At 39.5% G+C, this 24,007-nt stretch overlaps 1 protein-coding gene across 1 annotated transcript; it reads right to left on the reverse strand.

Moving 5' to 3' along the window:
- Positions 1–14,755: 14,755 nt before the first annotated feature.
- Positions 14,756–23,185, reverse strand: RTCA (RNA 3'-terminal phosphate cyclase). Its single transcript, XM_042030083.1, has 11 exons — positions 22,985–23,185; positions 22,778–22,878; positions 21,747–21,890; positions 20,236–20,359; positions 19,692–19,750; positions 19,028–19,169; positions 17,775–17,899; positions 17,582–17,640; positions 16,905–16,999; positions 15,695–15,799; positions 14,756–15,338 (listed from the first exon to the last, which is right to left on the reverse strand). Exons 1-11 carry the CDS (start codon positions 23,027–23,029, stop codon positions 15,240–15,242), a joined length of 1,098 nt encoding a protein of 365 aa, XP_041886017.1. The 5' UTR covers positions 23,030–23,185; the 3' UTR covers positions 14,756–15,239.
- Between the last annotated feature and the right edge of the window lie 822 nt (positions 23,186–24,007).

The following is a 24,007-nucleotide window of genomic DNA, read 5'->3' on the forward strand; positions in this document are numbered from 1 at the left end:
AGCTTTTTACATTCCCAGGCACACGGTGTACAGGGCAGAAAACAGCCCTTGATCCTTTGGCACCACTGATAACATGCAGCTGAATGGAGAACTTCAGAACATGGGGCTGTGGTATTTACTTGACTTACAACTAATGGGCTTAAACAACAAAATCTTACCACAAATGGTGCATTCATCTGCTTGTTGCAATATCAGCAATACATATAAAATAGAGTTAAAACACAACTGCATTCCATTTTTAAAATTACATTGAAAATGTATCTACTATTTTTCCTATTGATTTCCCGTTCAACTAAAAATGAATATTTGTCCCTTCGTTTATATCCAAGCTTCATAACCGGAGAGTGAGGCAAGACAGCATGATTCTTCACTGTTGAGTAATCATTCAGGCACTCCTATCTGAGAAGCATACAGAAATAAATATTTTAGTGATGTAATTTAGGTTTTGTAGATAAGCTCTGGGAAGAAGGAAAGAAAACTTCCTTCTTACAAACAAAATGCAATTCCAGTGCCACATTGTTGTTGAGGCTTTTGTTCTAGTTCATAGTCACAATGGTCTTGGTGCTGATAACTGAGCAGGGATGGAGCAGATAGCAAGATTTTGTTTGTATTGATTAAAGATCACTCCTTTTGAGAAATCATGACAATGTTGGCACTTTTCCCAAGCTGTCTGAGGGGAAGTAAAAAACAAGAACATGGCAGAATCAGGCTCTGCATGCTTTTTCTGACAGCCAAAAAAGTGGTGTATCTGTAGAATCAGATAAGGAAATTAATAGAATACAGGAGAATGTATTTTGACATCTAAAAGTAATTCCTAGGCTGAAATTCTGTGTTCAAAATACAAATGTACTGAAATATCCCATTTATTTTATGATACATATAAACTTTCTGTCAGAACATAATTCTTCTTTCTCTTGTTTCCTGTTTAGTAGTGTCTGTAGCAGCAAGCAGTTGAAGAGCACACTTTACCAGTAGGCTGCAAGTGTGATTATTCCTGTTTTCTTTCCTGTGTCTAACTCACTGTTAATTCAAAAAAATGAGAAGGTATAAACCTCCAATATTTGCACTTCTTCAGACATGAAAATCAACTTTATAAAAGCTGTTGTGATTTTTAACTAGCAAAGTTCTCTTGCTGCAAAAATGAGAAACAGGTGAGAAGATGTGAGCTATGATCAAGGCACCTGTTTAGCCTTGGGCGTGATTTAATAGGGAAGAGAATATAAATTCTGTGTGAGCTTAATGCTGAATCACCCACAAGGTTTCTGCAGCTTTTATAGATGCATATCCTTAATTTTGGAATGAGACCAAATTAAGAAGGTAGCAAGATAATTTTAGGAAGACTCAGTGAAAGGAAAATGACATTCATTTTGATGTAGAGCGTGAGAATGACCACACCATGTCAAGCCAAAGCTTTTAACCACCATCAGGTAAAACTGAATGCCTAAAAAAAAATGCTGTAAAAGCAACAAGCATGGTACTATGTTCTCTAAATGCACTCCCAACCTCCAGCTTCTTCGAAGCTCAGGAGTCTCCTGAGTCAGAGTTTCCTTCACTGCATTTAGTAACTTGCAAGGGGTTTGTTTTCATTTTGACACTTGAAATTATGTAAATCCATAGCATGCACAACATCCTTGTTTGCAAGAGATGAAGTACTGCTTTGCTGAGTTTGAGATCTTATGGTGGTATGTTTGGGAGCTTTTGAAATTTCTGCCTTGTACTGTTTTGGTTTGTGTTTTTTTCAAAATGGAAGAAAGTGGGGAAAAGTTTGAGCCATCTTTCAACACTGAACTATCTAGATTTCTAGATAATGTCTGGGGCACAAGAGAATGCAGTGTGAAGAACTCTGCACAGCATTGCCACAAGCTGTCAACAGCAGAAGAGAGGGATTTGGCAGTGATCCCACAACCTAGCTGGAGAGCTGCATGTTCCAGACCTATTAAGGAGTAATTCTGCATGCAATTTATATTGCCAATTGCTGTATTTAACACAGTACAGGTGAGTAATCAATTACTTTCACATTTGAAGAACTCTCACTTAGATATTTAATATTCAAATACAACAAAGCAGGGGATGACTGTGACAGTCAGGGTCAGGACTAGCAGGAGCAAGACTGGCCGCCACACCTGCTTTTGTTCATTGCAAACAAAATAAAGCCTTCCCAGTCGTTTCCACAAAAACCCTGGGAAAATTTTTGAGGTAGATTACTTGGATTACAGGAGAGACTAAGGTTTTTGGTATGTAGAAGTCTGGACCAGAGGGTATGAAAGAATTTCTGATGTATTGTTAAATATCATACACTTATTTTAATAACAGTAATAATAAAACATGGTAAGGACTATAAAACAGGTAAGAGAAAAATATTGGGAATCTTACTGAATTAGTAGAACATTTTAACAAACAGAATTTTATAAAAGATTGTTTATGTAGGTATTGTTCCCACTGTTAATGACAAAAACTTAATTTCAAGGTAGCATTTTGTATGATTTATCAAAATGAATATGTGAAACAATAGACCAATAGCATGAAGCACAGAGGAAACAAGGGCTTCTTTTGTTGGAGCCTCTGAAGAGTGTGTAATCAGAGCTCAAGTCTATGACACTTGAAAAGAAAAACTGTCAGTTTTGAACCACAAGATTAACTTCGTTGCCTGTACTTAAAAGATGAATACCTCTTTTCAGTTATCTTTCCTGCAGCTGAACTGTCAAGAACAGACATCTTGAAAGCATGTTTTTTGAGTGTCTTAAAAGAACCATCCGCAGGATGGAAAGAGACAGAAGTCTGCAGTCTAAAGGAATGTAGTGCAGTGCACCTTCTAGGTCACCCTGATATAATGGCCCAAGCAAAAATTGTACAAAGAAGTACCTTAAATTTCATTTAATATGCTTGGCCAATCTAGTTCTTGATAACCTGATCTCCTAACATTCAAGAGATCACAAGCAGCCTGAGTTAAAGCTACGACTTTTTCAAAAATACTCTGATGGCAGGTTTAAAAATCGAAGTGTGAGAAATTTTGTGGCAAATGCAGGCCTACTTCTCCATGTCATTTAATCTGTTTTGCAATTTGAAATTTTTAAGCTGCAGATATGTCTAAATACTGATGCTAGGTAAAAAAATGTATCTTAGAAGGGAAAAGTATATTTCTGGACTGATTGAAGCCTTTCCATATCCCTCCAGTCATCAGAAATTAGAGAGAACACAGAGCCAGTCCCTTCTCAGAGGTGTACAGTAAAAAGAGAAGGGGATATGGCCAAAACATGTGATAAGGGAAGTTCCTGTTGTACGTGAGCAACAAATACACGGTGAGGGTTTTCAGAAGCCAAAACAGGACCTCAGCAGCTGAAGGACCTCTGCCCTTGGGGCTTTTGCAATTCAGCTGGAAAAGACCATGATCAATCTAATCTAACTGTAAAGTTTGCCTGCTTTCAGTGAAACACTGGACTTGATGATCTCCGGTGATCATCCCTGCCTAAATTTTTCTGTAACTATGCATGACAGAGGCTTCCATGAGATACCATTGTTTTTTTATAAGGAGCAGTGTAATTCCCGTATAAGAGCAGATGAAAAATATTCAAACAGACACTGATCTTGGGCAATAAGCAGCAACCAAAGTTTCACAAGAGGATGCAAGAAACATCCCTGAAGACAGATACAGGACCAGCTGCTTCTACAGCATTAAGGGGGTTTTTTCCATCTGGTATATATTGCCTAAAGGCAGGCATAAGATTCAGTCTATCTTCCAAATCCATGGCATAGTCATAAGTCTAAAAGTCCCGTAATTTCATGACTCCTTTAAAAGTGCTGTCCCAATTACTTCCTGTGGAAAAGAGTTGCACAGTTTAATAAGACACTTTGTAAAGAGTGTTTCCTTTGATCAGTTTAAAATACTTCTCCTTTTTGTCTTCTTGTTTCTGAGTAATCTGTATCACCCTCTCTAAAACCTCTAGTGCAGTGTCACCTTTCATAAGCAATTATCAGTGCAGTACTTCCTATTCCAAAGGAAGTTCCATCATTTATTTACCTTAAGGGAGCTATAATGTTTCTTGGATTATTCTGCATCTTATTCCTTGCATTGTAATATTTTTGGGATATTGTTGTCTTAAGGTGACCTGGTCTGGCTGATAACCATAGTTTCCAATCCCAAACACCAATTAAGTCAAAGAGAGGGTCTGCTCCTTACAGAAAACTAGTTTCTCATTCACCCCTCCCTTTTTTTCTTTTCCTCTGGATTAATTTTCTGACTGGATCAGGTCCTGAATTGAAAGTGCTGTAGGATCTCACACTTGTTTAGGCTAGTGCAACCAAGGCAGAGATGCTGATCATCAGAATGAAGACAGAGCCATCTCTCCCACTCTTGCATCAGTTGAAAGTGTCTGTGACCGATTACTCCTGCTAGCTGACCTTTATTTAACCATAGATGCACACTCAGCAGAAATTTTACTGCTCCTAGAACAGTGATTTTTAATTGCCGACTTATTAATAACTTCATCTAAATGGTCATTGTTCAACATGTCACACAGAAAAATTTCCTGTAGGAAGTGGAAAGCAGTTGGCTGCTCTCTGGAAGACTTTGATATTTATAAAGCCTGACCTGGATTTTCCAACTAATTTGACTGAAAAATATTTTCCATTTCCCAGAACAGTTTTGGTGTATTTGATAACCACATTTAGGACTTCCTTTAGAGTATCCTTGATTGAAAAGATTATGCAAGTAAATCTGTATTCCCAGAAAGAGTTTAAGGTTGCCTTAACTTTCTTTTAAGTGTGAAGACCTGTACTGTAAAGATAAATGAGACCATCAGAGGTCACACAGGATGAAGAATTCAGCCCTTACAAAGGAAGATGTGATGATGGACTATATTTCTCCTACCATTGCCCTGCAGTGCTTTGCAGCCATATCCCTTTCCAGCTTATTGCAAATGGCATTTAGGATCAGCCATCCATAAATCACCAATATCACTAAAAACCTACGGAAGTATAGATTTGCTCACCTTGAAAACTTCTAAGAAGCTTTGATGTAGGGTAAGGTCAGAATATTTTGGTTTAATGAATAAGCATTGAGTAAAAGAGTTTTCACTTCTTGTTCAGTATTAGTTACAGAAAACACCTCTTCTGCTCATTTCCTGTTTGAAAATTCCCACTTGTACATCCACTCTGGATTCCAGTCGTGTGACCATTTCAGTCACATCCCATGAACTCCAGTAAGTGCTTCCCTGTGTTACTGGTATAAAACCTCTTCAGTGGCTTCCACCTCAGCAACTGCATTAGCCAAGAGTCCAGCTGGGTGAAACAGTGGGACACCAGCACAAACCCAGGGCTGTGAGCTGCATCATGGTGGTTCAGTGTCCACTGCCCCTGGAGAAAGCCTGCAGTCTAGAACCTTTTGCTAAGGAACCCGGGAGCAGATACAGAGCTGCAGACGAATGTATGCTCTGAGTCACTTTCAGCAGTTTTGTTGTATGAGTGATACATATTGATATGTCAGCATCTTCCCAGTATTGTTTTGAAACAGCAAGTTGGTTAAGAACACATTTTGTTCCTGTTGTCTTGTATTATGACTCACTTTCTCAACAATAAAAAATACCAAAACCCCTGAAACTTTGTGTCAAAATCCATGAGCTGAGAACATAAATCTGCAAATAGTTGCTGTTTGTCTTCCTACTCTCTTCTCATAAACAAATTTCTTGGGAAATTATTTTTCATGATACTCTAGAGTCAGCTGCTTTACACACATATTTGTGTAACATCAAAATTCATGTCAACCAACAGCAGTGCCTTTTTAGAGGAGTGTAACTACAATGTGATCTGCCAGCCATCCATGCAGCTATTTAATCCCCTGACCTAAATTTGGGTGTTTGTCACCACCACCACCACTACTACTACTATTTGCTTCTAAGATTAAAGGGGGAAATAGTGTCTCTATCTGCATGGAGTTGTAAAGCTGTGCCAGAGTAGGTTTTGCTCTGTTTATTACTTCTGCTGAGGCAGAAGAGTGTTCTTCCTCATACAGTGGTAATTTTAGTGCAGGGTAGATAAAGCATATGTAGAAGTAAAATGCTGGGAAAGAGACCATTCTAAAATTTGAACACATTTTATTTAATCTTTTATTTCTGGGCTTTTGTGGATATTGCATATCTTGGTTTAACTGAAGATCAGTCTTACATTTACGTGAGAAAAATCAGTCTTGTTCTTTTCCTGCATGAAGTTGGGAAACCTCAGGAATCTCATGCAAGTAATTTTGTGAAATTTCTATCCCAGCTTCCCAGCCGTTTAGATGCAGTCTTAGTCATACTCTGAGGAACATTCTGCCACCTAAACAACGAGTACTAAAAGAAAAATGCTCTTCTTTCAAAGATGTCTCTTGTTTATGGGCCAATAACTTATTTTGCTAAGGACTGAAAGGTAATTGCAAGACCTCACAAATCTCCATGTATACAGTGGGGATCCAGTTTTGCTAGAATGGTATTTGACTGACTTTCCTTTTTAGCTTACTTGAGCCATAACTCCCAGATAATTCATGCTGCCTACACATTAAATCTTACTTTGTCTAGGGCGGGTGAGCCAAGATCCTGCCAGGAGTAGTGACTCAGACATGGGGATAGCCAGGTTCCCATGAAAGTCTCCCTCCAGGCTCTGTGGGTGCAGCCGGCTCCAGGAACTTGACCATAAACGTAGGCTCAGCTACAGCATTATATGCACGAGCCTAATTTGCCTCAGTCTCATGTGGTTTAAATAACAAATTGTTTGAGGCAAAAAACTCCAACCCAGCTCTGTAGGAGGATGTGTCTCTCCTCTATTTATGCAGAAAAAACGTGAATCCCATGTTATAGTATTCCTTTTATTTCATAAGACATCACGAGCCACCATTTCTGCAGCTGTCTCTGCAGACAGAGGCTGGTGCTGCATTCATGGGAACTGAGCCTCTGCTCGTTTAAACTGTAGGAGGGGCTTACAGAGATGTCCTTGAACACTTTCTGCATCTCCAATTGTGGTTTTTAAGAAGTGAAGTGGTTTTACAAGGACCAAGGTTAGCTGGAGCCAGACTGTACTTCTAAATCTGTAGTCTAACAATACTTTGATATTGTAACGCTTCTCTCAGTAGATGTGAATGTGAGAGGAAGGGGGGAAAAGGAAATGAGGGAAATGTAAAGTTGGAGAGAAGGTGAGAAATGCACATAAAGCAGGAAAGAAATGAACTTGAAAGCAGAATGTAGAAAATAAAAATAGAAGCAGAAAAGGAAATTTTAGAAAAACAAGAAGTAAAAAAGACAATTAAAAAAAATTGTTTCTATTTGTCATAAGCACTTGGCTCAACTGCAACTGAGTCTGCAAGATGGAGACTGATAGACTGCAGTGCAGGAAATGGGCATTTCTCACTTCTTCACAGACTCACATGCTACAACGAACTAATGAAAGAAAGAAAGAGAAGCTTAGACAAGTAGGGTAATTTAAACCCGCTAAGTGTCAGAAATTTTGTAATATGTCATGAGATCCTATGGAAAATTGTGCACTTTTTGCTGAGGTTTTCTTACCGTCTTCTGTTGAATTTTGTCCTTGTTTCACTTGCCCGTACCACCTGCTCAGGGGAGTGGTGGATCCTGGAAACAGCCTGCTTATGATTTACTAGAAACTTGAATTTCATGCAGTCAGATGTGGGAGAAGAAGCTTTAAGTAAAAATGGTTGGATGGTGGTGGCTGGCTCTGAGACTCAAATTCCTGGACAGTGGGAGCCCTGGTTTGTGCTCCCAGGCTCACTATGCAGCCCATGAGGAGTGGAGCAGGGAGGCATCGGAATTCTTGCAGGCTGCTACTGAGCCCTAAGTGGTATGTGGGTAACTTCAAAACTCAGTTCTTTCTGCAGGAATGTCATTCCTTCCATTTGTGGTCTTGTATTGTGGGGACCAACAGCCTTTTCATCAGAAAACCCCAGTAGTCATTTAACAGTCAGAACAGAGGTGGTAAAGTTTCCTTCTTTTCACAGTATGTGCATTAAAGGATCTCCCAGGAAGTAAAAGATCCAGGTGTCAACTTCTTCTTCTGCCAGAATGGGTTTAACTACCTTTCCCTCCAAATTACAACAATCCGTAGCTGTCCAATTTGCTGTGGGACAGAGTCTCTCCTTTTTTCCTGCATGATAACAAGGATGACTGGGGTGTTCATATGGAAGAAAGTTTCATTGATTCTGTTTCAGGATTTCTGTTTCATTGGATAAAACACCTAAATTCTGTCTAAATGTGGGCTTGGGCTTGACTCTTGACAGAATGGCAAGGCATTTGAATTGTGCTTATTTTACAGAGCACATATTAAATAATAAACAGGATACAGGAATCTGGCTTGCAGTCAGAGGACATAAATCTTGTCCTGGAGGTCACCATCCTATGAGACGGAAGCAAACAAATCTATCTAAAAGCACAGTTTAAAAACTTTTTGTGCTGACTGACCAAAGTATGTTAAAAGGAAGTTAGTTCAACATCACATTGACCTTTTCTCTATGAAGGTGGCTATCATTGATTCAGTGTCAGATTACCTTAATTTCTTACTGCAAGCACAAAGGGTTACTATATAAAGTATTTTGTTTAGTATATGAGTTTTGTACTATCTTAACCCATTCTAAATAGTCTATTTCATTGTTAATAATCAAATCTGTCTTCAGCTGTGCAGGTTCTACAACTGATTATAAAAAAAAAGAAGGCAAAAAAAAAATAAACATGTCCTCAATTTCAGAGGAGATGAGCACACTGCAAGAATCATAAACTTCAGTGGAAATACAAGAAGCCACTTCTGGAAACAAGACTTCATACAGGTATGTAAATATTCCCAACTTTACCTGGGAGCAGGCTCTGTCCTATTGAAAGATATAAACTTCTAAACCAGTTAACTGATTTTCTCCAGAAGTCTGTCAAGTTTAAAAATTTTGCTCCAGTTGTAATTAATAAGATGAAAGAAATTAGCACATTTGAATGTTTCCATCAAATGGCTGCGTAGGTCTTTTCCTTGCCCTTCAGCAAAATCAGCAGCTTAGACAGATTTTGTTGTTGTTGTTGTTGTTTTTTGAAATAATTCCATTTCAGAAGTGAAAAACAGATAAAATAAAAATACAGAATTGAGAGTTATTTTTGAATGCTTTTGAGAACAGAGACTTGTACACTTTGGAATGGAAAGAGGAAAAACCCCAGCAGTGGTAATATTAAGAATCTTTCAGCTGAGAACTCAATGGTGTGTAACAAAATCATTGGTAAAACTGAGGAACTGAAGTTCAAAGCCCAGAGCTATGATGTGGGAAGTAATAAAAAGATGAAAGCTTTGAATAGATAGAAGGCCCAAGATTTGCTGGTCTTTACAAAATGTAATTAATTTTTAAGTCCTATTTTGAGTTCATACAGTTCAGCTTAACTCAGAGAGTCTTTCTTTCTTTACCGTTTTACATCTGATAATTTGATTATGAAAATGAACTCTCCCACATAGCAGAGAATGCTAGCAATCCTGTTCTGATAAGAGATATTTATACAGCACCACCAAATCACTTAAACATAAGGGGGCCATGTGTTTATCCTCATGTCTGATGACGAGTCCACTGTAGCTATCTAAGATTTGTCAGCACATGTTGCTATTCCCTGTTCAGTCAGGGCCAGTGCTTTCCAGTGCTGCTTCAGGGCAACGATTTTGACTTACTTGGATATTCTGTGCATTTAATTGCTGTGAATTGAGACTGTTTCTTTATGCTTGCAGCTTAGAATAGATAGGTGCTGATTGAGGACCTAATTTTAACCTATCCTTGATCAGGGAGAAAAGAAAAATCTAAGGAATCTTGAGAAACAGAGCAAGGGAAGAAAGGACTAACTTTTGTAAAAAGCAATGTAATTGGTAAATTTTCATGGCAGAAAGGTATATTGAGTGAGCATAAAATGTTTGCTGTAAAGTATTTCTTAGCAAGCCATTATGGCAAAGTAGAATTCAAAATCATAGTTGTCTGTGGAAAATTTGGGGGAGATGATGGTGGAATAAAAGTGATGGAAATTATGTTCAGACTCATGGCTTACTCTCCCCTCCTTTCTTTGCCAAATGATATAATCTAATAATCATTTTATTTATGTCTATAGCCCAAAATCCATCTTCAGTTAAACAAATGTAAATTCCCATAGTCATGGTTTCATCATATTAAAAGCAAATATTTGCTATTATATTGCAATGAAGCCTTGACTGCTGTTTCTAAAACACAGTATACTGGGATTTGTCTTAGTCTGCACAGACATTTTGTATAAGACCCCATTCTATTAAAAAGTGAATTCTTTATTCATCACATTTTTAAATGGAATGCAATACCAATATAAGAAAGAAGTAATGACTGTAAGCCTGACTGTTCTGATGCTACAAACATTAATAGCTGAGAAAATAAATGATCTCCTAGAGCATTTCTGGATTACAAGAGTTGCACAAACTTCAAGTCAGCTGGCATTGTATAAACTAATAGAGTGCAGTGCATGTAAAATTCTGTTTCTAGAGAGGTTTCCAAATGAAAAAAAATCATTAAACCCCTTCACAAATTGTCTTTTTATACAGGAACAATTTATCAGGTAAGGATGGTCTTAAATAGCTAGAAAAATATCTCTGGAAGGAGAGAAATAAAAATAACATTAGATGTTTTCTGAGCTAATACTTGTTCTTTTTATGGATCTTTGAAAACTTGTATGGTGTGACAGAAAATGTCTAAAATTTAATCCTAAAAAAGTTTTATGAGAAGAAAAAGATTCAGTTATTATTTGAAAGTGTGATTTTCAAAAAGAGTTCCTTGTTCTAGCAGATGTCCTATCACTATGGGACCCCAAATACTTTGGATTTGGAAAGCATTGCACAGAAAGCCTCCTGGGCAGAGGAGAGGCAGTTGGGTGGGACAAAAAGTCACACAGCTTGTGTTGGGACCTTCTCCATATGCGCACTCCACAAGAGCTTTTAGCTTTTAAGTACACTTATCGGTAGGCTTCCTAAGCTTTGAACTCTGGTCTTCAAGGCAGTAGAAATCTGGGATTAAAACAAAAATTCTGGTTCTGCCCATGTTTATGCAAGACTGTGTTCTCACTTGTTTTACCTGTCTTTCCTGACCTTTCTGCAGTCAAATATTAGGGAAGCACTTTTCAACTGATCTATTTTACTTGATTATTGGATATTGATGTTACTTCCTATTCTCTCCAATCACCAACAGATTTGACATCTGTGCTTGCAGTCACTTCTTTTGAATTCAAGATGTAGTTCTAATTTAAAAAAAATTTCTTCATTGTTCCCATTCTAAAGAATTTGTGTTGGCAATATTTTCCTACATGCACCTTTGTTTAGTGTAGTGCTTTATTTAACCAGTGGTTGATATCAGCATCGTCAGTTATAGATAACCTGTGCTGGAATATTTTAGAGAATTCTTCCACATTATGTTTCCACATCAGTTGCCAGATAGGGATTTCAGGATCATAGAATAAGGTGGGAAGGGATCACAGGAGGGCTCTGGTCAAAACTGCTGCACAATGCAGGCTGAGCCATGAGCTTAAGCTGTGTCAGTCAGGGCTTTGGCCAGTCTGAGCATCTCTCATTTCTGTTCCTCACCCTCTGCCACGGACCATGGGCCTGATTCCATCTCCTCCATCACCTCTGTGCAAGCACTGGCCATTTTCTGGCAGGTATCCAAACCCATCCCCTCCCCAGGCTGAGCGAGTCCCGTTCCCTCAGCCTCTCTTCACAGAGCTCCAGCCCCAGACCGACTTCACCACCGGTGTTCTCCTTGTATGGAGGGGCTCAAAACTGGATGAAGTATTCCCAGCATGGGCTAGAAAATAGTAAATGTGTCAGTAACATTTTAGTGACCACAACAAGACATCTGGGCTCAGAAGATGAACAGTCACCAATTGATCTAAGGGCATGAGAGGAGAAAAGGTTCAAAAATATCCTTTTTGATAGTAACAGTCAGAACCAGAGTACAGTATTTCCTGGAGAAATTTTTGTAACTGGCTGCACATGATGCCCTTATTATCTTTCAACTTCAGTCCCCACATACCTGAGTGCAGTGCCTCTGATCATTGCATTCATCCAAACACAATTCTCTCTCATGCAAGTACACTAGACACACAGTTTGAGAGGATTTATCCCATTTCCTTGGTACATAGAACTTCTGAGTCATTGCCACTACTTGTTTGAGCAGTACTAAATGTAAGCATCTTAGTTGTATCTATACACCCACACTGAAGTTTTTATATAAGATTCAAATGTGCCTGATTAACATAAGAAAACCCTGTGCATATTTGTGGAGCAGGTGCAAGGAATGTCTCATCTCTTCCTGAATAAAAGGTTAATACATTCTCACAAGTGACTTAATCCAACCTTATAGTTAAAAATTATGTGATTGTAAATGGATAAAAATGAAAATTAAAAAGCTTCAAGTAATGCAAAGTAAATATCAGTTAGTATTCAAAAAGGACAGGATGTTTAAAAGAAAAGTTACACCACTACTACCAACAACTAATTTGCACACATTGCATTAATTTTAAGAATTAATTATGCTGTAAAATTTAAGCTTAAGTACATACAGCACGTGCAATGTAGGAGTGTGATGTAACAAGGTCTGCAACCTGTGTTTTGACTTCTAGATTTAAAATCAAGTGAATTGAAAGTAATTGTAAACCTGGAGGATTTAAGTTTTATGGTGCAGAACCCCACTGAAAAGGGAAGGTAGGAACTTGGTAAATATGAATACCAGTAGTCTCAAATTCATTTTATGGTTTTTATCACCTCAGTTAAAGTCTACATGTAATGAAGAGTAATTAATCATTATATATAGAAAAATAAGAGGAATTACAATAAATAAGGGGTTACCATGAGGTGATAGGATGTGAATTGGACCTGGGTAACAAAATTCTGTGTGGGTGTGTCTAAGTGTGTGTATGTGTATAGCAGCAGGTAACAATTATTTGGGGAATTTAATCCCATCAAGGAGTAAAACTTGTTGTGGATGACTCCCATCTAGAGATTTTCTAATCCTGAGGAGAAAAAGGTTGCATGAATATCCTTATCAAATCAGCTCCAGGTTCTCCAGTGCAGGCAACACAGCAGGGATGGCATTAGGGCACAGACCTCACATTGACAAGGCGAGCAAGGAAGGAGCAGCTCTGCAGCCTCTCCTCTGCCCACTGCTGGCCCCTGAGGTCGGGTCACAGGAATGAGAGGGCTGGGTATTTGACCAGGCCTGCCAGGAAACCACCAAGGACTGCCAGTTTTGAATGACAGCTGCTCTTTGTAACAGACTGGTGGAGCTCAGGGAGATGCAGCAAGAGGTGTCAGGGTTGCTGAGCTGCTCTTTACTGTACATTTACCAAGAGGAGGTTTATTTCTGGTATCCTGGGTTTTATTAATCTTTGTTAAAAATGTGTTGGCTGAGCATTTACATGCTTTTCTACGTCTGGAAGACAAAAATTGCACTTCAGTTTTTCAATGGAATTTTTTTGTTCGTCTGAATTTTGTTTTATTTTGTGACTTTTAACTTTCATTGGTAACAAAATCTGCACATTTGAAAACCAAGTCAAGTATATTAATTTTCTGAATACTGGAAACAGGTAAAGATCCATTCAAATGTGGTTAATGAGAGCTTGTTTTCTTAAGCACAGACAGCAACTTCTCTGGGATTTTCTTTCAAGTTTTTTTTTTTTAAATACATTCAGAATTCTTCAAAAAGGAAACATTGAAAATCATTAGCAGCACAGCAATGATAGCAACTCAGAGAGGGGGTCTTCAAAGGATGTTGACTGTCTGTGTCCCAAACATACTTCAGTGGGTGTCTATTGCCCCCTTCAGACTAGTCCCAGTACTAGAGAAAAATAATTAGCTGGAAATTAATAGCATTCCTTTCCTTTCCACTAAGGAAAAAACCCTAAGAAGAAAGATATTGTTAAGTAGATGGTTGGTGAACATTTTTTAGATATTAGCAAAGGTCTTTCTTGTTATTAGAAATGCATGGTAATGCAATTAACTTAATTAGTACAGCAAACAATACCTCAAGTTACGTCTTCAGCAGTTAGGTTCAAAAGTCACAATTGAGGAAAAATGGTCTCAGAGCAATGGCTGCAGGATGGGCTGGAAAACTTGGAAATCAATTCAAGCTTCCAGAGTGCATTTATACAGTTTTGGTTAAGTGATTCCAACTCTGTGATTCAGGTCTTCATATGGAAAAAAATATGCGCCCTATTTCTCCTCTTACTTTCCTTCTACTTCAGAAGAAGTTTTTGTAGCATGATCAAGGCCAGCCTGGTAGAAGGTCTTCTTTACTTAATCCCCAGATGGGGGATAACACACCTTGATTTCATATGCCTATACAAACTGTGTGTATTTACAGTGTTCCATGTCCATACACATAGATATCTGTGTCTATAAAGCACCCTAATCTCAGCTGAAATTAAGTACTCCCTTCAAAAAGAACGAACCACCACCTCAGTGAAAATGTAGCCTCAGTTAGTATGCTAAGTGACAGGGACAACTGTAGCTAGAAAATAAAATTGTATCATGAGGTTACTACTTCGTGTCTGGGCTGTAATGTGGTACATGGATTTAGCTTGCCTGAGAAGGCTTTTTAAAATAGATGAAAAAAGAAGATATAAAAGATCATCTTACGCATTGAGTCTTCTCTCCCTAAGGAGAACAAGAAACTATGCTGCTGGAAAGTTATTTTGTATCCACCTTTCTCAAGCACAACCTGCTGAGATAACAGCACATATAAATACCAGCCTTTTATAGGGTGATACTGCTTTATTATTTAACCAAATGGCTAAGGAAGAACAGCAGTACAGATTTGATGGTGCATTTCATTCCATGTATCTCATAACATAAAGGTTTCCAGAGAATAAAACTTTTATTTTTTTTAAAAGGGAAAGAAATACTGAACTGAAATAGTTATTTTCTACTTAGATAAAGCTGAGTTTTCAAAGCTTCTAACTGAAGGTCTTGCATACCTACAATATATTCTATTTGCTGTCCCGTTGCTACTCATTTTGCTGCTAATAGTAAAAAAAAAAATAAAGTTTTCATTTTTCACATGACAGGTTCTCACCATACCAAGGGAAATCCTGGCATCAACCTTCAAGTTAAATCACTCTGATGTGACAGAAGGCTCCTCCTCTTCAGGCAGATTATACATCCATTGAAGTGTAGTGCAATACATCACTGAGGTATGTTGAGTGTTTGGCAGCTTGCTGCCTTTTTTGTTTTTAACCCTATAAGTTTGGGTTTATCATCCCCATTCCTTGGCACTCAATGATGTAGGTATCATTACTGGGGTCTTCCTCTTCTGACTTTGTCACAGTAAATTTGGCCTAAAAGAGGATTAGAAATGTATCACTAATTAAGTTATCACACACAGCAGTTTAAATATTCAATATCTGATGTCCAATAATTGTATTGCCATGTGTTTATGTATATTACAGCTTTGACAGATTTAATTCAAAAAAACATTTAAATAAAAGTGGTAAAATTATCTAATCATTCTAAAAGCTTTTAACTCCAGAGTATGCTCACTTTCTACAGGAAAACTACCAGTTAATACTATAGCAATTGTTTTATCAATGCTTGTCCTCCATGATCAAGTTCAGCTCACTGCCTGATGAACTGTACATTGCCAGGTTACAGGAAAACAACTGATAGGTAAAACTTCCTGAAATTTTGGACTCACCTTTGTTAGCTGCTCTGCAAAGTGTATAGCTGTTTGAGTATGAAGTGTAATTGGTCCACTTTTCACTCTAGATACTCCCTTCGCTAGTGCCATAAAAATGATCAGCTGAAAGGGAGGGAAAGGTAATTATGAAGCCATTCTTCAGATTCTAGGAATTTACTGATTAAAAACAACCCAACCAAAACATGCAAAATGCCTGTAGATATAAAAATTTGGTTTTCCAAGTTTCATAAAAGTTCATGAAGCTGAGTTTGAAGAGTGATCCAAGCTCCAGAAGTTTGGAGATTACTACTGTAATGCCTGTTACAGAAGAGCTACTTTTCCACAGTGGAGACTGCCCCTGAATTCCTATTACTGAATTCTTGTTACTGAATTCCTGTCACTACATTTAACTTTGCTCTCCCTCACTGTATTGCCCCAAAATTCCCCAAAGTCATGTCAGACTCCAGATTAGTAGATTACCTATATGGAGAGAAACTTGGGAAGAGGTACTTTAATTCTAACACTTCCTGATCACATATTCACCAGACAGACACCTAGAAACCTCTGATTTGACTTACAAACATCACCATGACAAGAATACTGTAAGGTGTGATGTAACTCTACACAGTTCCCATACACAGCAACTCTGGCTGTGGCTTGTTCCCACCAATTGTACTTGCATGCTTTGAAAAAAGTAGGATGAGTCCAACACCTAAATACTGACTATACTACACAATACCAACGTGAGCCCAGGTTTTTACAGCTAAGAGGTAACATCATCCTAACTAAACCAGCCCAAGATCCTTATCAGGCTAAGATAAGGCAGTGGAGGGCCTTCATTCTCAAATGCAGTTAGGTGACCAAGATAATCAGGAGCACATCCTAGATAGCCTCTAATACCTTTCCTTAGTATCATTCTATATATATAAGCAGGGAGCTATTATCACTGTACTACAGGGAATGCCAAATAGAAACAAATTCCTGCGTCTTTTTCCATTCTTACTGAGGGTTAGAAAACGGGAAAAATTTGAGGGTGTTGTGCAAAGCCAACAGCACTTGTGGTTCATAAGAACTGTATGTGATTTGCTAATCCTTGTGATGCTGTGACTACACATCTCTGAGACTTCTAACATCTTCTTCCTTCCCTGTTCAGATCTATATTGTTTACAAGTAAAGCAGTCATGTTCTTGCTACCTCAACTTCATGTAAACAAATATATGAACCTTACTTGGTCTTGCAGAGAATCATCCACAGTTCCACCATGTTTAAGATTCTGAAGCAGCCTCTCAGCTGCTTCAATGCCAACCTTGTCAGAATTCTTTCCTAACAGAGAAATTAGAAAGCTGAAAATTACTATTTAAAGTTTTAAAAATACAAAAGAAAAAAACCCCCATGAAATTATCAACTTTTTAAACCTTATTTTCATGCTCTTGCCTCAAATGTCTGCTAAAAAAAAAACCCTTCCCATCTTATGCTCATATACAGTTCATACTTCCTAAGCAGTGGAAAGAAAGTAGCCTCATTTAGTCAGAAAAACATTTGATTCAAATAATTTAAAACAAAGATCACTTCTATTCATTTTAATCAAGATTCACTCTTGAGCAAAAACTTCCCATGTAAAACACAAAGTCTATGTTCTTAAAGTTCACAAATATTTCCAGTGATTCTCCAGTGATCCTTAACATTCCATTCTGATAAAAGGTAAAGTTAACAGTTTTGTAATTTTTATAAATTTCCATTTACTATGCTTTAAATCTGCTCACTTCTGCTGTCCTTTATTACCAAACAACATACATTTAAAAATGCAACATTCAAAGCATCAGATCTTTAAACAGATGATATCTCAGATTCTTATTTGTTACTGGTATATTCAGTTAAGTCTCAAAGAATTAATGGAATTCTTACCTCTCTTGCCAAGTGATGATCCAGCTAACAAACAACCTGTTGAGGTCTCTGCAACAATGCTACGCAAAAAAGAAAAAAAAAAAAAAGAACAAAATCACTCATATTACAGTTTATTTATCAGAAACGTAATCAAGATCTAGCTAATCAATCAGCAAGGTTAGAGTGATCAATAGAAAGCTTGGAGTCATCTTACATTATTCCACTTCCAGTCCCAACGGCTTGATCATCAGGTTCTCTGACAGGGTGAATGTTAATGTAAAGATCTCTGATTTCTCTTCTGATGCATCTCACTGCTGCTGCTGACATGTCTTTTGCCAGCTAACAAGATAAGACATAAACCCAGTAATTAGGTTATGTAACTATAGCAATACTTTTTCCTCATAAATCTAATTATTACAGTTAATCCCCAAATAAAGGGGCTACTTTATTAACTAGAAAAACAAAGAATTTTTATAAAACCCCTACAAGCAAGAACTGAACATGATTTTTTTCTGACAGTTTTTCTACAAAATTAAGGTAACATTAAATGCTGTACAAATTACAGTTATAGAAATGTATGTAGAAACTTCAGTCTCAATAGAAATTCAAGAACTTTTCTTCATTTATAGATAAAAAGATTTGATTTTAGTCTTACCCCAAAACATTAGTCTAAAAAATACCCCAAAACCAACTGCAAAAACCCCACCCCACAATTGTTACGTACAGAATACACTCTGTAAGAGCGAATACATAAAATAACAATTTTAAATGACAGGTAAGTGGGGACATATGAAGCTTATCCCATTCCTGTGATCTAATCATAGCTATATTCATAGGTTTGGAGATTTTAAGACCAAAACAAGCAATCCACAGCTCTTCAAAAAGTAATTAAGGTTCTCTTTTTCCTTCCTCTACTAATTCCTAGCCTGTTTGTGAGAAGGAACCCTAAGAAGATCCCACCACTCAGGACAGAAAGAATACAAAGGAGATATAAAGGAGAAAATTTCTCTCCTTTTTATTTTTGGCTATACCCACCCTTAACCTGTTCCAATACCCTTAGCAGTGGTTGAAAAACTTGTTGTAATCTGACCTCCACCTATTAACAGTGTCCACAATCTACGAACAAGGGCCCTAATTTCAGATTTAAAATAATTCCCATGAACAATACATAAATCAGATAGGAGATACCCCTCAATATATGCTAAAGACTTTTGAATAGTCCTATGAAGGATCATGAGGATACTATTCTCATTTCCTGTTTTAGCTTTACACTGCTGTGCAATGAACGAATTTTAGGTATGTCCAATATAATATTCTACAGCCTGAACAATTGAAACCATTTAATAAGGTTGCTTATCTTGTGTAAGAGTGCAGAAAACAGGGGAGTAGAGGAATGTTAAGCAGATTACATGCAATTTTATATAGCATACAAAGTTGGATACTACCAGAGCCGTTATCAGCACTTACTTTGATAGGCAGTGCTCCAGCAACAAATGCCCTTCCATATATCTTTGTCACTGTGCCACGTTCTGTTAAGTTTATTGGGCTCAGCTCTTTGACTGGAGACATCTGGACCACAACTTCACCACCTCCTTGAGGATAGTAGCCCCTTTTTAGAAACAGTAATCAGATATAACTAAATGCAATGATCACAAGGAAACTAAGAAAAGGGCCAGAAGACTCTTTGTATATTTCACTATACATTTTTATGTTCCCGGTTACCGTACATACAAATTTTCTTGATGTGTGCCTTAGAAACCCTTATAATGGAATTAGGTTCTCTAACAGTAATCCTTTGTAATGCACATCTTATTAACTTCCTAACACTAACCTACCAGGCACCTCAAAAAAAAGCTCAGTAATGCACTGCCTGTTCAGCATGTGCTCCTCTCAGGGAAGCCAACGGGAAACATTACACAGCAGCTGTAGACTCAGCATGGAAAAAATAAGACAGGAAGGAATCACATCCCATTCATCATACGGTGACAGTACACACAGGGGCAGCTAATGCAGATTAGTTCATGTATTATAATTTCATCCCTCAGTTTGATTGAGAGCACCTTGTGTGTGCCCCTGAGCTCACACATACGTTCAGTAAGGCCCAGCTCTGCTGCACATCTCCACAACTCACCTCCTTTTTATATCACAATTAAATGTGAAATTGAACTTTTCAACTATTGGCTTGAACACCTGAAAAATAAACACATATAAAAACACAGAGTGAATTTATTTTGCATTGATAATCTCCCACTCTTTAATGCAATCTTATTTTAAAAAAAAACAACACAAAAATTTCAGTTACATTATTAAAAAAACCAATAGCCAGTCTCATCCATATAGCTTATTTGACATTCCTCATATTTCATTATCAATGTCACTTTGTGTAAAAGGATTTTCTTATGGAAAACAGAAGAGTAATTCACAGCACTTCTAGAATAAAGAATACATTTTAAGCGAAATTTTCTGTAGTAATTAAAACCAAAGAGACCATTTGCTGTTTCAGGAAATTCCATGAAACATTGGTTGCTCTCTACACCCAGTACACTAATAGTGTTATATTCCCATGCCTAATTCCATAATCACAAATAGACTTGCAGTAAGAGCAACAGAGAACAGCAGTTACGTTGCACACATATTCATGGAAGATGCACTAAGGCAAAGGAATTTCTCCCTACCATGACTGTGTAGTCTATCTGAGGAGCCATCTCCGCATTAGTCCCACCTTTTAAATGGAGCTCTGATGGGGAAGCAGCAAACAGCACACAGGGCATTGCTACCTGCATCAGTAGACACACACTCCTAAAAGCAATTACAAGATACTCAAATGTCATACACTCACAATCCATAGAATTCCATAGAATCATTATATATCAAAGGCAAATGACTTTCCAGAGTGTTTACTTCTGCATTTTATTTTCAAAATTATCTATAAACTTATTAGTCTTAAAAAAAAAAAATTTAAAACTTCATGTCCTTAGCAAGCCTAAATACGAAAGTTTTCATTTCACAATAATTGCATCTTTAATAGTTCTGTTTGAAATAAAAGTTTTATGTATCTTACTTAGTATACTGATGGGACCATGAAAACTGCGGGTTTAGGTAGCAGAAAAGGCTTAGGCAGCAGTAACATTTTAATACTTATTCAATAACAAAATAATTCTAAAAGCTACAAAATTGCTTAGGAGCTGCTCAGCGCAAGAGAGTTCAGGGGCATAGAGAATATGCTTTTAAATACAAGATTTCCTCTATCACTGAATCTCTCCACATATCACAGAGATAAAAAAACTTCCAAAATAAGTTTTGCAAAAGTGAAAGTTTGTTTGGCAAAACAAAACAGTTATCTCATAGGGGTTTCAAACATAATTTTGAATTGTAAAAACAGTAATCACCACAGAACTGAAGATGAACATGGGTTTGTTTTCTTAAGTAACTCTCAAATATTTGTGAACCATAGTGTGTCTCTTTTTTTCTTGTGCTTAATGATTAATTCTACTGCATTGTTCCTTACCCAAGCTCTTTTGTGCTAAGTAAAAGGCATCAACTTAGTTGTTTATACTACTGCAGCTCAGAAAAATATTTCTTAACTTAAAGAAAATTTTAACTTATGCCTGCTCTGGCTTATGCTTCCAAACAGCTCTTCCAAACAACACCAGCTTTCCACAGCTCAGCCCACTTGGTCAGTTTTGCAACAGATTCCAAGAACAAAGGGCCCAACACAGAAATATGGAAGAAACAGATAGAAAGGATCATGGATCAAATATGTTCCCAGTTCCAAAAGTATAACACGCTGCGCCACTATGAGTGTAAGTAAAATGTCAAAATTTACCTTATTATATGGTGATAATTTCAGACCTCATGGATGTGAGGTATTTATCTAATTTAATGCATTTGGTCCAATATGTAACATACTAAGGTGAGAAATTAACACCTAAAGTTTTAAATACATGGGCAGCTGCTTTTTGCACAACATGGACCAAGTGTTCAGCTTTTATATCAATCACACTTTTAAACTTTGCACGTACTTCATGCATATCCTGCCTATACTACAGGTTCTTTGGTCACATAAATCTGGCTCAGGCAGCACATATCCTGGGTCATTACCAAAGCATAAATATTCTTACCCCTCTGACTCCCCCATCTATTGTGATAATTTTAAAGTTATCAGAAGCTGTGTACAAAGACATACCCTGCTGTTTTTGTATCTGCTATGTGGGTTCCACCTTTGATCTTCCCAGGAGTGAAGGTTATTTCTGTTGAGCCAATTTCTCCACCATTCAGCTTCCCATCACACAGATCTCGAACAATCTCCAATCCAGACAGATGCTGAGGTCTTAGAATGACAATACAAAGTTAAAGATACATGCAGGTAGACTACATGCTCATGCTACATTAAAAGAACCAGTAAACACCAACTAAGAAAAACTACAATTGCAAATTTCGATCAGACAAGGATCAGAAATTCACTCTGGTTGCTACAGTACTTCTCCTGAGTTGACAGGAGCCAAAGGAGCAGCATTCAGGCCATTCTGGAATATGCAGGATTCTGGTATCTTTTCCACTAGAATGGGTCCAGACAGACAGATGAGATGCAGGAGCAGTTGCTCGTCCTAATGTGTTAAATGTGTGGACAGAAATGCAGGGGGATAATGATGGCAATACTGGCTGAGCCAGAATCGGTTGCAGCGCTACAAGAGACTTAACAGGTTTTCTATGTACCTGCCTTGTGCTTGTTTCCATTAGTTAGGGTAATTTAAATAGGAAATACACCAGCTCTTCTTTACACTGGAAATACACTAACTGTAGCAACACTAGGAAATGCACTAGCTGTTCTTAACGCTGTACGCTCGGTAAGCTATGTTTTGCTCAGGCATTACATGACTGTATTTTGTGTTTCAAACCGTGTTCTTCTTAGCATCTTCAGAACCATTTTCGAGGCGGCGGCCGGGCCCTCACCTGCCCCGGCTGCAGCCCGAGGCGGGAGCCGCTGAAGGCACTGGCGAAGGAACCCAGCCCGGTTCATGCCCCAGCGTTCCCACTCACTCCTTGTGAGCCACAGACGGGATTTTCTGGTAAAAAGGCTCTTTTAAAGCAATGGAAACACAGCGGTTTCAGACGAGAGCAGCCGAGGCCTTGCGCGGCCGTGTCCCGGCCCCGGAGGGCGCCACACGCCGTAAGTGACCGGCTGAGCGGCCCGGGACCGCCCGGGGAGGGTCTCACCTGAGGCCGGGCTGGCTCCGCCCGGCGCGGATCCGGCGCACCCGCAGCGGCAGCCCCAGCAGGCAGCTCAGCGCCGTGGACACCCGCAGGATCTGCCCGCCCTGCACGGAGAAATGGCGCTCGTCAGGCGCTACGGCACTTCCCGCCCACCCGGCCAGCCCTTACCGCTGCCCGGGGCCAGGTAAGCCGCGGCCCGCTGGCTCTCACCCCCTCCATGATCCCGCCATCTATCTCCACCATGTCCCCGTCCATGGCTGGCGGGGAGCGGCCGCGTCGATGGGATCCCGGCGGGGTCCTAAACACGGCGAGCCCTCGGCGAAGCAGCCCCAGCTCAAAGAGTGCTTGACGATGCAGGCACGCCCGGGATGCTCGGGTGCCGGGGCTGGGGGCGGGCGGCGGTGCCGGGCAGGCGCAGAGCAGAGGCACCTCCCCGCCGGGGCGGCTCCGCCGCAGGGAGGAGCACCACCGGGCCCCGGCGGCCAGGCAGCGGGGCGGTACGGAGCGCGTCCCGGCGTTCTGCAGGAGGCAGTGCCTTTCCCCTGTTCTGCACGGTGCGCGGAGCACGGGGACCGGACAACAGAGGCACTTAGGAGGTCACAGCCATGGGTGCAGCGCTGCCGCCGGAGCAGAGCGGCCGGATTGCTGCCCTTCCCCGTTAAAAGCGAGTTTTCCTCAGAATCACAGAATGAATTAGGTTGTAAAAGACTCCTGTGCGAATACCACAATGTCAACCAGACCATGGCACTAAGTACCACGTCCAGTCTTTTCCTTAAACACCTCCAGGGTTGGTAACTCCACCACTACCCTGGGCAGCCCGTTCCAATGTCTAATCACCCTTTCTATGAAGAGATTCTTCCTACTAATGTTCAAAGTAAACCTCCCCTGGCGCCTCTTAAGACTATGTCCTGTCGCTTGTCACCTGGGAGACCAGGTCGACCCTCACCTGGCTACAGCCTCCTTTCAGGTAGAACCACAGACACGGGCGTGTTGGTCTGGCAGGCGCGCTCAGGACTTTATTACACGTGTATCGGGAATGGCCGGGCCTTTCGCGCTGCCCCTCCCGCTAGCGCGGCTCGGGGAAGCCTCACGCCCTGCACCGCCACCAGCGGCTCTGCTCCGGGAGGCCCCGCACAGGGGGACGCTCTCCCGGTCCCTCCCGTGGGCGTGTGCGGGCCCCGAGCGCCGCCCGGCCCGCGGCCCCCGCCCGCTCCCGGTTGGCTGTGCCGGCGC

This window comes from Corvus kubaryi, unplaced genomic scaffold, assembly GCF_017639235.1.
Source record: "Corvus kubaryi isolate FWS band 111438036 unplaced genomic scaffold, C.kubaryi_AGA036_p1.0 37334, whole genome shotgun sequence".
NCBI classification, from domain to species: Eukaryota; Metazoa; Chordata; class Aves; order Passeriformes; family Corvidae; genus Corvus; species Corvus kubaryi.